A 16,214-nucleotide genomic window follows, 5' to 3' on the forward strand; every position below is an offset into this window, starting at 1 on the left:
ATACATGCCTAAGTATTTAATTTTTAACAATAAAATAAATTTGTTTAATGAATCTTAAGCATTTCTTGTGGTTTCAATATATAAACATTTATAAAGCATGGTCATAATATTCTGGTTGACATTTATGAGTGCATTAACATATAATTCCTCAATTATTGGAATTCAAGTTCTTTGTTTTTGATAACTTTCATTTAAACAATGACAACAAAATCTTTCTTGAGGTACTTTAGGCAAAAGAGATACCATAAAGAATTAAGTAGGTATTTCTCAGTTATCTTAGACAATGTTCTATTGTTGTAAACAGAAATCATGACCACAGCAACTCTTATAAAAGACAACATTTATTTAATTGGGGCTGGGTTACAGTTTCAGAGTTTTATTCAATGCCAGAAGCACATGACACATGTGTCAGACATGGCAGTGGAAAAGTAGATGAGAGTTCTGCATCTGGATTTGCAAGCAGTAGGAAGACAGAGACACTGGGCTTGGCTTGAACTTTTGAAACCCCAAAGCCAACCCCAGTGACACACTTCCTCCAACAAGGCCACACCTCCTAATCCCTCCTAATACTCCTACTCAAGTAGTGCCACTCACTGATGGCCATTCATTTGAGTACATGAGCCTATGTGGGACATCTTTATTCAAACCACCACACCAGATGATAAAAATTATCAGCTCCTATTACTGGGTAGCAATGAGAACATACATTCTGCTTATTTGAAAAATAATTTTCTAAAATCCCGGCAAAAATAAGATCTATTTTTGCTTATCCTCTTACCTGAAAAAGGTGGAAGTAGACTATTTAGATATGGAACTTTCATCTTCCTTTTTAAACTGAGTAAAAATGGAATCAGAAAACATATTAACTTCAGATAGCCCATCCCTCTTCTGATTTCTTTTTTTTTCTCAAAGTGTTTTTGAATAACTTTTTTTTGAAGATACAGTCTTTTTTGTAGTCTCTGGTAAGTACAAATGTCTAGATAATCCTGGTTGTACTTTATAGCATTGGAAAGCCAATAGGCTGTCTCAAATATAAAGATGTTTTCGTGCTGTTGAATTTGGACGGTGCTGAATGTCAGCTTCATCATTATACTCTCAGCATATTTCATAAACACAGCCTTTTCTTCAGGGCTATTGGGCTCATACGTTGGATCTTCATTCATGTCTTCATCATAGATCCCATTAAAGTCTGGATCATTTGTAATATCAACCAAACCTTCACAGTAAGAAGAAAAATAAGTAGTAAGAGACAGAGATAAGGAAAGGTTCCATGAAATTTTCTGGGCAAGGCACAGTTGTTGCAATCATGAACTCCAGATGTGGACGTCTCTACTAGGTTGACACAGAATTGGCCTCCACAGCAGTCAGGCTGCCAAACTCATAGCTTATAAGAGATTTACGGAAAGGAAGAGTCATGGCCTTCAGTTGTATGCCCACTGCTGATTCTACTAGGTTCCAACTGTTAAACAAAAGGCCCTGGTTAAACAAAGTGGATCACAATGTAAAACCAAAATTCATGAGTCTTGGAAAGGGGCTATTAATAGGATGAGAGTGAGTTAAGGGTTAGGGAAGAGAATGTGAGAGCATCACCTACAAGTATAAAGTTGTCAAGGAACAGGCCATATTCAACACCAGGCCTTATCCATGGACACACATCCTATGTACTTTGCCAGCCTAGTGAGTCTCCCAGAATCCCCTTTGCCTACATCATTGCAAACCTCAGTCTGATGCCTACTTGAACATTAGAGATGCTGGCACAGCCTGACAGTTCCCTGAACCCTTAGCTTCTCTCATTGCCTACAGTCTTCAGGCCTAGCCTCAACTCAACTGCCTGTGTGCTGGCCTAACCTGGTGAATTCCCAATACCTCAGCCCACCCATGCCATCTCATACTCCTAAGCATATCTAAGGCAGGGCATCTTGCACATAAGTTCAAACAGATGCACCTACTGTCCCATTTGTGCACTTGCTTGGTTACAACTGACTTGGTATCAACCCCATTCTACCAATCTGAAATCAACACTACCTTAAGAGTTTGGCTTACTGTTTCCGCCTCTCAACTAATCTGCAATCAACCAAACTTGGGCAACAACAGAAATAAAAACAAACTACAACTCAACAAAGGCAGCCTAAAATCTCACATCTGACATACAACCCTAAAAAGAATTTTACATGCCCAGGTCACATTACAAAAATACAAACCATATGAAAGATCAATATAGTATATCTCCCCCAAGGCCCACAAACCCCATATAGAAATGTTCTCCAATGAATATTATCCAAATGAATCTCAGGACATAGAATTTAAAAGAAAAATCTTATCTATGATCAGAGAATTTGAGGAGTTTAAAGAGGACACAAGCTGGGCGTGGTGGCTCACGCCTTTGATCCCAGCACTTGGGAGGCAGAGGCAGGCGGATTTCTGAGTTCGAGGCCAGCCTGGTCTACAGAGTGAGTTCCAGGACAGCCAGAGCTATACAAAGAAACCCTGTCTCGAAAAACCAAAAAAAAAAAAAAAAAAAAAGGACACAAATAGCTCAACAAACTTAAAGAATGGGAATAAACTCCTGAATCCCATCCAAGAAAGCACAAATACATCGATGAATGAGATAACAAAGAAAACTCAAACTCTAAAACCTGAATTCAATAATGAGAAGAAGATGGAAATAGTGAGAAGAAACAAGCTAAAATGAAGATAGAGTTGAAATATTCAATAACACAATTTAAAAAGGAGAAAGCCTTTGCAGTAGAATGGATTAAGAAGGAGATAGAATATCAGACTTAAAGATAAAGCAGAGGAATCTAACCGCAACCCTAACCCCAACTCCACCCTAACCAAGAATATGAAAACTTTTTAAGTCACAGGAAAGAAATATACAGAAATTGAGTCACCAAAAAGACCAAATCTATGAATTGTAGGCAAAGATGAAGGAGCAGACTCCTCAACAGTATCACAGAAACAAAACAAAACAAAACAAAACAAAACAAAACAAAACAAAACAAAACAAAACAAAACACCACCACCACCACCAACAACAACAACAAAAAAACCTGTCTCCAAATTAAGAAGACATATCCCTTCAAGAAGCACACAGAACACAGACAGGATCAGGAAAGAAACTCTTCATAGCATATTATGGTTAAAACACTAAATACACAGAATAAAGAAAGCATACTGAAAGAGAAAAATCACAAGTCACAAAGGAAAGCCCATCAGAAAAACAGCTAACTACCCAGTGGAAAATTTAAAAGCAAGAAAAGCTTAGACTAGTGTACTTATAACAGAACACAGATGCAAATCCGGACACTTTTTACCTGGCAAAACTATCAGCCATAATTGAAGGGGGAAAAAACTGTCCATTGTATAAACAGGCTAAAAGAATTCATGTCCACAGAGAATCAAGCCCTACAGAGAATACTGGAAGCAATACTACAATAACGAGAGGGAGGGATAAGTATATCTGAAAGAATGTATAAAGAAAACAATATGACTAAAATGACTGAAATGTAAACCATGAGTAAGAACACAAACAGCAAAACAAAACAAACAAAAAAGCCCCACAATTTAATGACTGTAATCAACACACAACTTTCAATAACAGCTTTAAAATCAATAACAGCCTCAACTCCCCCAACAACACAGGTAAGCCAAAAGGTTAAGAAAAAAAAAATCAGTTTTCCTTTTGCTATTGTGTTTTCCAACCTAGGCTTCAGAAGAGGCTTGCCTCTAGTGTTGTCTGCTGTGGTAAAAGGACCGATACATCGCCAATGCCAACTCAATGTCAACAGACCTAGGTACTAACCAAAGATGGGCTGATCATCCTGATGCCTGGGACTGTCCTTTTGGGACTGTCCACTTCTGAGCTTGATGCCTGAAAAACACCTTGGGTTGACAGAAGGGCAGGCACGGGCATAGGGAAGTGGAAGGGTACTGCCAATACTTGAATGCACTAGAAGGTACCCTAGATGAGAAGGATTCAAATCCTGTGCTGGCTTCTCAGGAGTTACTGTGAATCTAAGATTGACTGCCAAAAGTATCACAGCCAGTTCCTGAAGGTCAAAGGGAATGTATTTAAAAAACAAAAAACAAAACAAAACAAGCGGACTTTCATGGAGTATATCCACAAGCTAAAGGCCTATAAGACCCACAAGATGATTCTGGCTGGCCAGGCTGAAGTTCAAAGGGCTAAGACCAAGAAAGCACAAAACAGATCACAAAGAGCACATCTAGGCCAAGAAGAAGAAAAAGATCATCAACACTCTGTCCAAAATGGAAGAGGCCATGAAATACAGCTTCCTTCATGTCTGTACATAGTGGACTGGCTGTGTAGGGTATGTGGTTCAGTCATTAAAATAAAACAAGTCTTAAAAATAAACGAAAATCCACTTTTCTTTTGTCTACAAGACACTCACTTTAGATTGAAACATAATCACCACATTAAAGTGTAAGGATTGAAAGAAAGTTTCCAAGCAAATGGACAGGGAACAAGCAGGTGTTGCTACCTCAGTATCTGACAAAGTAGAATTAAAACTAAACTTGATTAGAAGATATAAAGAGGGATGTGTTGTTCTAATCAAGGTAGTAATGAATAAAGAACACAATATAATTCTAAAAATTTATGCAACAAACTTTAGTGCACCCAATTTCATTTTAAAAAAAAGTGTACCACTAGAATTAAAGAGACAGATTAACTCCAGCTCAAAAATAGGAGGTGATTTCAGTACCCCACTTCCTCCAATATACAGAGATCTGGACAGAAACTAAGCAAACATCAGAATTAAATGACATCATACACCAAGCGGACCTAAAAAATATCTATAATATTTTACCCAAACACCAAAGAATATACACTCTATTCAGCAGCTCATGGAAGGTTCTCTAAAATAGACCACATACTGGCACAACAACTAAATCTTATCAAATTTACAAAAGCTGAAATGACTATTTTATCTGGCCACAATCTTAATAAAATGTGAAATTAAGAGCAAATGAATCTCTAGTAATTACAAAAATGCATGGATATAAGTACTATATTGCCATACTATAAGTACTAAATGGTGAATGTATCAAGGAAGATATAAAGAAATAGGACAGAAGAATTGGCTCAGCAGTTACCTGGGTTCAATTCCCAGCATCCTTGTGGCAGCTCACAACCATGTATAACTCTAGTCCTAGGGGATCTCTCTAGGCACAAGGCATGAATATGGTGTCCATAAATACAAACAGGCAAAACACTCATACACATAAAATAATAAATAAATCTAGTATTTTGAAGATGTTTAAAAGGTTTTTTTAATCCCTGGAATGAAGAGAAATTAAAACAACATAAGCTTTTAGCTCTAAACTCCTACATTAAGAAATCAGGGGTAAGGGGAAATCAAAAATAAATGACTTAGTGATGCATCTCATGAATTTAGGAAAAATAAGAACAAAGCAAGCCTCAAACCAGTAGACGGCAAAAAATAATAATAATAAACAGAACAGAAATGAATGAAAAAGTAAAGGAAACAACGTAAAGAATCAACAAATCTAAGGGCTCGCTCTTTGCAAAGATAATCATGGCAATAGACCATTAGCACAGTTATCCAATAAAGGAAAGAGGAGACCCAGATGACCAGAATCAGAGATTAACAGAAAAATACTACAACATATAACAAAGAAATCCAGGACATTGTAAGAGAATATCTTAAAAACCTCTATTTTTTTTAATTACGTATTTTCCTCAATTACATTTCCAATGCTATCCCAAAAGTCGTCCCCTCCGCCATTCCCCTACCCACCCATTCCCATTTTTTGGCCCTGGTGTTCCCCTGTACTGGGGCATATAAAGTTTGTGTGTCCAATGGGCCTCTCTTTCCAGTGATGGCTGGCTAGGCCATCTTCTGATACATATGCAGCTAGAGTCAAGAGCTCCGGGGGTACTGGTTAGTTCATATTGTTGTTCCACCTATAGGGTTGCAGATCCCTTTAGCTCCTTGGGTACTTTCTCTAGCTCCTCCATTGGGAGCCCTGTGATTCATCCAATAGTTGACTGTGAGCATCCACTTCTGTGTTTGCTAGGCCCCGCCCTAGTCTCATAAAAACCTCTATTAAGTTAAAAAAAAAAAACTTCAAACATCTTCAATAAAATACTTGCAAACTGAATACAAGCATATACCAAAAAAGTCACCCACCATTAATCAGGTTGACTTTATCTGAGCAACACAGGGATGGTTCAGCAGATGTAAGTATATATAATAAATCATACTGTCTTAGTTAGATTGTACTGCTGTGAACAGTCACTATGATCAAGGCAACTCTTATAAAGGACAATATTTAATTGGGTTTAGTTTACAGGTTCAGAGATTCAGTCCATTAACATAAAGGTGGGAGCATGGCAGCACGGTGCTACAGAGGAGCTGGGAGCTCTACATCTTATTCTGAAGGCAAACAGGGAAAGACCAGCTTCTAGGCAGCTACAGATGAGGGTCTTAAAGCCCACACTCACAGTGACACACTTCCTCCAACAAGGCCACACCTCTTAATAGTGCCACTCCCTGGACCCAGCATATACAAACCATATAACATATATAAATGGACTTAAATTTAAAAATCCATGTTTGATGATACAGAAAAAGTCTTTGAAAATCACTATCTTACCAAAAAGCAATTTACAGATTCAGTACCATCCCAAGAAAAATCCCCATAATATTCTTCACAGAAATAGGAAAAAGAAATTTAAGATTCATATGGAACCGCAAAAGATCCTGGAAAGCGAAAGTAATCTTGAGCAAAAAGAACAATGTTGGAGTTATTACCATTCCTGATTTTAAGCTGGAAATAGCAATAAAAAACAAAATGATCTTTGCACAAAAATAGATATGTATATCAATGAAAGAAAATAGAAGGCCCAAACATGAATGCACATAGCTACAGCCAAATTTTGGCTATAGCTGTGATATTTGAGAAAGATGTCCAAAATATACATTGGCTGAAAGATAATATCTTCAACAAGTGCTGGTGGGGAAATTGAGTGTACATATGTTTCTCATTTCCATGTATTTCAGTTCAACTCACTCATATACCATGTTCTACAGTGTGCATTTCTCATTTTCCATGTTTTTCACTGTGACTCACTCATATACCTTGTTCTACACTGTGCTTTTCTCATTATCTATATTTTTCAGAGCTTCTCACTCATATACCATGTTCTACAGTGTGTGTTTCTCATTTTCCATGTTTTTCATTGTAACTCGCTTATATACCATCTTCTACATTGTGCATTTCTCATTATCTATGTTTTTCAGTGCAACTCACTCATATACCATGTTCTACAGTGTGATTTTCTCATTTTCCATGTTTTTCATTGTAACTCGCTTATATACCATGTTCTGCACTGTGCGTTTCTCATTTTCCATGAGATGGAATTAGACCTACATCTATTACTCTGCACAAAAAGCAACTCCAGGTAAGTCAAAGACCTCAATGCAGAACCTGCAATGCTGAAACTACTAGAAGAAAATACAGGCAATGCCCTACATGACATACGTGCAGGAGAAAATGCTTTGTACGTCTCTGTGTAAACCTGTTGGAAGATTAATATCCAGAATACACAAAGAACTTAGAGTTCAAGAAAACAAATTACCCAGTTGAAAATAGTCTACAGGGGCTGGAGAGATGGCTCAGTGGTTAAGAGCACTGACTACTCTTCCAAAGGTCCTGAGTTCAAATCCCAGCAACCACATGATGGCTCACAACCATCTGTACAGCTACAGTGTACACATATACATAAAATAAATAAATAAATCTTAAAAAACAAAAGAAGTCAGACTCTGAAAGGTGGACACCACACTTTAAAAAAAAAAGAAAAGAAAAGAAAATAGTCTACAGATCTGAACAGAGTTCTCAAAAGAGGAAATAAAAAATGGCTGAGAAATATCCTTTAAAGTGTGCAACCTTGTTAACAATCACAGATTACATCTGTCACAATGAATGAATGGCTAAGTTCATGAAAACAACTGACAACAATGGCTGGCAAAATCCAGGGCAAAGGAACCCTTCTCACTCACTCCTGTTAGAATTGAAAACTGAGACAGCCACCATGGAAGTAAACGTGGGGAATTCTATCATATGACCCAGCTATTCCTTGGAGTGCCCCAAGGACTCAATAGCCTACTCTAGAGATACTCAACCATGTTTATTGCTGCTTTATTCACAATAGCTAGAATGTGCTAACAGCCTAAATGTCCTTCAACTGATGAATGGACAGTAAAAAAGTGGTACATATGTCACAACAACATTCTGTCCAGCTGTAAAGAAAAATGAAAGTAACAGATAAATAAATGAAACTGGTAAATACTGTATGCGGGTAACCCAGATGCAGAAAGCAAGGCCATATGGTCTGTCTTTTAGACCTGAGTATATAACCTGAGGCACTAGAAGCCAGGAAAGTAGAAAAGCATTGTAGTAAGGCAGAGGGGAATGAAGTTCCAAAGAGGGCAATAGTAGGGGACAGGTATAATGGGGGAAATGGGATGGCTCTTAATTGGGAAGGGGATAGAGAGATAGAAAAACCCACAGGGAAACATATTCTGTAAGCTTACTTAAATTATATAATAACTATATATAAGTATAAAGATATATGTGTGTGCATATATGTGTGTGAGTATGTATGTATTTGGGTTTTTTTAATTGTAAGTAAGATGGTAATACTTCCCCTAAGAACCATGCATGATCACAATAAGATTTATGTGCATACGCATCATGCACAGGGCCTGTACAGGTTCAAACCAGATGGAGAACCAGCTCTGAGATGGGGAAGTGGATATGGGCTTCAGCCTATGACTAAGAAGCTATCTGTAGTTGGTATTTGGTTGCAAAGGATAAACTAAATTTTCTACAATGGAGTCTCACTGAATATACCTACCAGACTTCAGAGTAGGCCCCATGCCCAGCAGTAGATGGCAACACAAAATGAACTCAACAGTATTTTTGTGGGCTTTTTGTATCATGTTGCTTCGTTTGGGCACTTTTTGTCTTAATGGCCTTTTACTTATAGATTATGGATTCTGATTTTGCACTCTGCGTGTGTGTGTGTGTGTGTGTGTGTGTGTGTGTGTGTATGAGAGAGAGAGAGAGAGAGAGAGAGAGAGAGAGAAGTTTCTAAGTTTCTTTCATCTGTTTGTTTGCCTGTTTGTTTTTTAAAGATAGCAAGAAAGAGTTGGAGGAGGAGAAAAGTGTGATCAAAAAATATATTTTATGCAAAAAGTCTTACCTGCCGAACTAAACTCAGAAAATACATTTTTGGTTGTTTGAGGCTTCCCGTCTAGATCAATGTCCATGATTGTGCGCCACAATTCAGAGAATCTGGCTCGTTTCTCTTTGGGCATGTATATTCCATGCCACAGTGCTTTTAGCATGTAGTCAATCTGGATCAAAATTTGTCCAACCCTGGTATCATAATAAGCAGGAGGTAATTGACAAGAACTACTCTGATCAAAATTAGCTTCTAAACTGATTGAAGGAATTTGATTTAAGCAATAAATTCCAATGGCCAACTCCCTTAAGATCTGATGGACTTCCCTGTAGTCTAAGAGGGCAGTAGGGTCTACAGGAGTCAGTAGGATGGCAGTGGAGAAGCCTGCATTATTCATTTGACTCATGAGTCCACACGGGGTTTCTAGCTGAGAACGAGCATCATCCTTGGCAGCCAGCCAGCTGACCAGTGTTGTTGTTAATAATTCTTGCACTTCAGTTCTATCGTATTTTTCAAAAAAAGCAGAGGCATTTCTTTGTACTGCTAAATTTTCCCGGAAGGTTTCTTCATCTTGTTCTTGATCAATTTTAACTATTCCTTTTTTAACTATTCTTGACATTTCTAATTAAATCTAGTGTGTTCTTTTTGACGTTTCTGCAACAAAGCAAACAAGCAGTAATATTTGTCATGGCAAGGAAGTTGGCTTTTTTCTAGAATAAATATGTACTTTTCATCTTTCTAAAGCAAGCTAATCTTTTCATGGACAGTCTGTACTTTTTTCAACCTCCAATTAATTGAATCACAAGAAACTTAAATTTTAATTATAATTCTTAAGGTTGTAAAATCTTTTGCATCAATCACATTAAAATTACTTGAAAAGCTCTGCTTTTCAGTCAAAGGTTACTGAGAAATACTCAGTGCTGTACACAATTCTGCCAACAACTGACCACACTGACAGTTGTCTCATAAGATTATATGTAACATCTTAGTTTGTGTAGGAACATTCTACAATGTTTATACTACAGTGAAATAGCTCCCCACTCTTCCCATCCATCCCAATTAAGTTTCCACTGCTGTGATGCATGCCATAGCCAAAGAACTTGTGGAGGAAAGGGTTTATTTAGTTTCCAGGCCATCCAGCCCATCATCAGTGGGAAGCCAAGGAAGGAACTTGGAGGCCGAGATCAGTAAGAGATCGATTACTGGCTTGCTACCTCAGGCTTTCTCACTTTGCTTTTTTATGCAGCCATGACTACCTGAGCAGGGATAATGCTACCCACAGGAGATGGGGCCCTTTTGTATCTATCATCAATCAAAAACATGCCCCTCAGAATTGTCGACAGGGCAATCTGATGATTTGGTTGCTTGAAATTTTTTTTAATGACCTTAACTTGTGTGACTTGGTAAAAAATTAGACAGAACTTCATCATTAAATGACATGTGCCTGTATTTTAGAAAAGCATTAAATTTGTATATGAGAGGCTATTGCTTTGTATTTTTCATTGTAAATCATTTTAACCACCTCCTCCTCTTTCCTGCCTTCTTACTCAATCCTTTCTTACACACTGTCCTTCCCTTCTTAGAAGCTCTTGAGACCTGCACGCCCTCCCTCTCTTGTTCCTCCCACCTACTCCTTTGTTCCAGAACTACTGAATGCTGCTTTCACAATAGTAACTGTTATTTTCTGAGCATCTAAGATGCTCCACATGTAAAACGTGGAACTTATTTTACTTCTTTAATGCCATTGGCCTTCCTTCACTATAGTGATTTTTGAAATTTAGCTTGTATCTAATCGAAGTCACCTAGACCTTAAAATACCTGTTTCTGAATTACACAGGGGTGGGGGAGAGAAATTGTATTTTGCATAGAATCCAGCTTGCGTGGCATTTTCTACTACTTCATAGCAGCCAACATGTAAACTTAGGAGATCCCAGGCCATGATGGGGGCTCAAAGTTTTGAGAACCGGAACCCTTCTCCAAGACTTGTGATCATAATCAACAGTAACTGCCATGGTCATGGGAAGAGACAAAGAAAAGGGAGAGGCCTACTTGGAAATGATTTTCTTGGCTAAGGAGAGTTGCTTTGACGATGGTCCCTAAGGTATTCCCAGGAAGAGACAGCCTTTGCTTGGAATGGCTTCTCGACTGTCCTGAACCTTCTCACAACTGAAGCGCACGAGACACTCAGGAAAGCCCCGCCTCACAACTGACGCTCAAAGAAGCCCCGCCTCACCAGAACTGAAGCGCAGGAGATGCTCAGGGAAGCTGGGAAGGCCTTTAGCTGAGGGCTAAAGTTGGTTTGAACTCCTGGGAAACCCCTGAGCCGGCTAAAGCTGTCCTAGGGCCTCCCACATGCAGGTTGCACCTTAGGCCGAGAATGTGCCCGATGGCCACAGTCCAGAGGTTGACCCCATGAGAACAAATGCTCTAACCTCTCTCTCTAGATCTCAACTCAGCCCCACACTCTATCCACTACTGTGCATTTGCTTATAAAGGAAACAACAGAAATCTTGAAGTGGCATGGGCCAGTGCTAGACTGCGGCCTGTCTGGAATCCTATTATGCAACATACATGTACTGAACATCAATTAAGAGGCACACAGCATGCTGGAGGATGAGACCACAGATAGCGGGAAAACGGCAAAATCCCACGTGCTTGCCAATGAGGTGTAAGATGTTGACAGTACCAAAAAGAACATCCATCCAGATGCCTGTGGAGTGACTTTTAAAATAGGGTGGGAAAATAAGAGCTACCCAGGCAAACAATTGCTGAAGTCACTCTTCTGGGTTTTGTTGTTTAAAGTTTGATAAAAACAAGCCAGGCTCCCCTTACTGATTATGTTTCTTTTGACCTTGCTCTTTTCTTAACTTGGAGACATTTAACTTCTAACTACTAAATGTCCTCTGGATCCAGAGGTCCCAGGGTTATTTTAGCAGGATGAGCCAGTCCATCAACAACCTGAGGCGCCTCAGCACAGCACAGCTGGAAGGGTCTCAAGGCATCATCTGGTAGAGCTCTCTGCTGGCAGGAACAGGTGGCTGACACTTCTTAATTTTTCGTTTTTAAGATGACTAAAGATTTTTATCATAAACATTTCACATGGCATGAAAATAAAGATTCTTCTGACAAGTTAGTAAAAACAACACAAGCAAATGTATTTAAGAATATATACAAAGATACATATATGTATGTAAAATTTAATGAAAAAGGCTCAGGGAAGAAATAAAATGATATTGTATTATAGTATATATTAAAATATACTAAATATAATAAAAGAAATAATTTGTTAACATTATGGTTAAACATAGTCACTCACTAAAACATATGAAAGAATTCCTTTGTTCACTTGAACTTGAGATTTGTACAAGGAGACAAGAATGGACCAATCTAGCTAGACAGTGGTGGCGCACACCTTTAATCCCAGCACTTGGGAGACAGAGGCAGGCAGATTTCTGAGTTCGAGGCCAGCCTGGTCTACAAAGTGAGTTCCAGGACAGCCAGGGCTACACAGAAAACCCCTGCCTCGAAAAACCAGAGAGAGAGAGAGAGAGAGAGAGAGAGAGAGAGAGAGAGAATGGACCAATCTTCATTCTTCTACATGACAACCACCAGTAGGCGCCATTTGTTGAAAATGCTGTCTTTTTCCACTGGATGGTTTTGGCTTCTTTGTCAAAGATCAAGTGACCATAGGTGTGTGGGTTTATTTCTGGGTCTTCAATTCTATTCCATTTATCTACCTGCCTGTCATTGTACCAATACCATTCAGTTTTTATCGCTATTACTCTGTAGTACAGCTTGAGGTCAGGGAAAGTGATTCCACCAGAGGTTCTTTTATTGTTGAGAATGGTTTTTCTATCCTGGGTTTTCTTATTCCAGATGAATTTGAGAATTACTTTCTACCTCTGTGAAGACCTGAGTTGGAATTTTGATGGGGATTGCAATGAAAATCTGTAGCTTAACTTGGTAAAATGGCTACTTTTACAATGTTAGTTCAGCCGATCCAGGAGATCTTCCCATCTTTTGAGATCTTCAATTTCTTTCTTCAGAGACTTAAAGTTCTTGTCATACAGATCTTTCACTTGTTTGATTAGAGTCACATCAAGGTATTTTATATTATTTGTGACTATTGTAAAGGGTGTTGTTTCCCTAATTTCGCTGTCAGCCCATTTATCCTTTGAGTAGAGGAAAGCTACTGATTTGTTTGAGATAATTTTATATCCAGCCACTTTGCTGAAGTTGTTTATCAGCTGTAGGAGTTCTCTAGTGGAAATTTTGGGGTCGTTTATGTATACTATCATTCCCTCTGCAAATAGTGATATGTTGACTTCTTCCTTTCCAATTTGTATCCCTTTGATCTCCTTTTGTTGCCTAATTGCTCTGGCTAGAACTTAAAACCAGATATGCTCACTGAATCTAAAAGAAGAGAAAGTGGGAAAGAACCTCGAACACATTGGCACAGGGGAAATTTTCCTGTACAGAACACCAATGGCTCATGCTCTAAGATCAACAATTGACAAATGGGACCTCATAAAATTGAATAGCTTCTGTAAGGCAAAGGACACTGTCAAGAGGACAAAATGGCAACCTACAGATGGGGAAAAGATCTTTACCAACCCTACCTTTGATAGAGGGTTAATATCCAAAATATACAAAGAATTCAAGAAGTTGGACTCCAGAGAAACAAATAATCCTATTAAAAACTGGGGTACAGAGCTAAACAGAGAATTCTCAACTGAAGAATCACAAATGGCTGAGAAGCACTTAAAGAAATGTTCAACATCCTTAGTCATCAGGGAAATGTAAATCAAAACGACCCTGAAATTCCACTTCACACCAATTAGAATGGCTAAGATAAAAAAACTCAGGTGACAGCAGATGCTAGGGCCGGGCGTGGTGGCGCACGCCTTTAATCCCAGCACTTGGGAGGCAGAGGCAGGCGGATTTCTGAGTTCGAGGCCAGCCGGTCTACAAAGTGAGTTCCAGGACAGCCAGAGCTACACAGAGAAACCCTGTCTCGAAAAAAACAAAAAAACAAAAACAAACAAACAAAAAAGGCAACTGGACAGCAGATGCTAGCAAGGATTGGGAGAAAGAGAAACACTCCTCCATTGCTGGTAGGACTGCAAGCTGGTACAACCACTTTGGAAATCAATGTGGTGGTTCCTCAGAAAATTGAAAATAATTCCATGTGAAGATCTATACCACTACTGGGTATACCCAAAAGATGCTCTAACATATAACAAGGCCACATGCTCCACTATGTTCAAAGGAGCCTTATTTATAATATCCAGAAGCTGGAAACAACCCAGATGCCCCTTGACAGAAAAATGGATAAAGAAAATGTGATATAACTACTACTCAGCTATTAAAAACAATGACTACATGAGATTCACAGGCAAATGGATGGAGCTAGAAAATATCATCCTCAGTAAGGTAATCCAGACACAAAGGAGCACACATGATATGTACTCACTGATAGGTGGATATTAGCTGAAAAGCTCAGAATACCCACGATACATCCCACAAACCATATGGAGCGTAAGAAGAAGGAAGACCAAAGTTTACATGTTTCAATCTTACATAGAAGGGGGAACAAAATAATCACAGGAGGTAGAGGGAGGGAGGGAGGGTCCTGGAGGAAGAGAGAAGGGAGAGGGAAAAAAAACAGGGGCAGAGCAGGTATTGGAAGGAACAGGAGAGAAGTACAGAGGGTCAGGAAACACAATAGAAACATGTAGCAGTGTGGCATGGGAAACTGGGAGTAGCCACTAGAAAGTCCCAGACTCCAGGGAAGTAAGAGGCTCCCAGGACTCAATGGTGATGACTTGAGCTGAAATACTCAACAAAGGAGGAGATACAACCTATAGAGATCCCCTCCATTAGAAAGGTGCGGTCTGGGGCTGGAGAGATGGCTCAGCAGTTAAGAGCACTGACTGCTCTTCCGAAGGTCCTGAGTTCAATTCCCGGCAACCACATGATGGCTCACAACCATCCCTAATGAGATCTGGCGCCCTCTTCTGGAGTGTCTGAAGACAGCTACAGTGTACTTACATATAATAAGTAAATAAATCTTAAAAAAAAAAAAAAAAAAAAAAAAAAGAAAGGTGCGGTCCCCAGTAGAGGGATATGGCCATCCAAGCATCTCAAAATTCTTAACTCAGAAATGTTCCTGTCCAAAGGAAAGACAGGGACAAAAAAAAATGAAACAGAGACTAAAGGAAAGACCATCTAGAGACCACCCTACCTAGGGGTTCATCCCATCTGTAGACACCAAACCCCCACACTATTGCTGCTGCCAAGAAGCACTTGCTGACATAGCTGTATCCTGAAAGGTTCTACCACCACCTGACCAATACAGATGTGGATGTTCACAGCCAACCATAGGACTGAGCCTGGGGACCCCAATGGGAGACCTAAGGAAAAGACTAAAGGAGCTTAAGGGAATTGTAACCCCATAGGAAGAACAATAACTAATTGGACCACCCAGAGCTCCCGGAGACTAAACCACCAACCAAAGATTTTACATGGAAGCAGCCATGACTGGATGGCCTTATCCTCCCTCAATGGGAGAGGAGGAAGGCTTGATGCCCCAGTGCAGGGGAATGCTGGAGGAGTGAGGCAGGAACCAGAGGCAAAGGGGAGGGGGAGAAGGAGAAAGGGATGGGGGGGCGCATTGTGGAGGAGTAAGTGGGAAGGGGGATATCATTTGAAGTGTGAATGAATAAAATGGTTGATAAAAGTTGATATGCAATTATAGAATAAATTTGTATACCTAAAAAAATGAATTCCTTTGTCACTCTGAGCTTTAAGTCCCTCATATACATTCAGGTAATACTGTTTCCTATTACTGCAAATATTCTAAAGTATGGAGAGGACAACACAGTGCGAACTGGGAAGAGACCTCAGTCAAGCAAAACCCCCGTACTCCATGGTATGCCAGTTTCCAATCCCATTTCAACCCTTTACCCGCTGTATAACT

At 39.3% G+C, this 16,214-nt stretch overlaps 1 protein-coding gene and 1 pseudogene across 4 annotated transcripts in view; one reads left to right on the forward strand and one right to left on the reverse strand.

Moving 5' to 3' along the window:
- Ankar (ankyrin and armadillo repeat containing) overlaps positions 1-11,417 on the reverse strand; it is a 57,605-nt gene extending 46,188 nt beyond the window's left edge. For 2 of the 4 annotated variants that reach the window (XR_003955720.1, XM_006496060.3), the window contains exons 1-3: positions 11,285-11,417; positions 9,254-9,889; positions 779-1,216 (exon numbers count right to left, since the gene is read on the reverse strand). Coding sequence is in view for 3 of the 4 variants with exons in the window: in XM_006496060.3 (XP_006496123.1) it covers positions 779-1,216; positions 9,254-9,854 (1,039 nt within the window). In the remaining variant the exon portion in view is untranslated. The remainder of the gene's footprint in view (positions 1-778; positions 1,217-9,253; positions 9,890-11,284) is intronic. The other 2 variants (NM_001347063.1, NM_176980.4) reach the window with 2 other exon arrangements.
- Gm18035 (predicted gene, 18035) lies at positions 3,705-4,287 on the forward strand (annotated as a pseudogene).
- Positions 11,418-16,214: the final 4,797 nt, after the last annotated feature.

This window comes from Mus musculus, chromosome 1 (genome assembly GCF_000001635.26).
Source record: "Mus musculus strain C57BL/6J chromosome 1, GRCm38.p6 C57BL/6J".
NCBI lineage: Eukaryota > Metazoa > Chordata > Mammalia > Rodentia > Muridae > Mus > Mus musculus.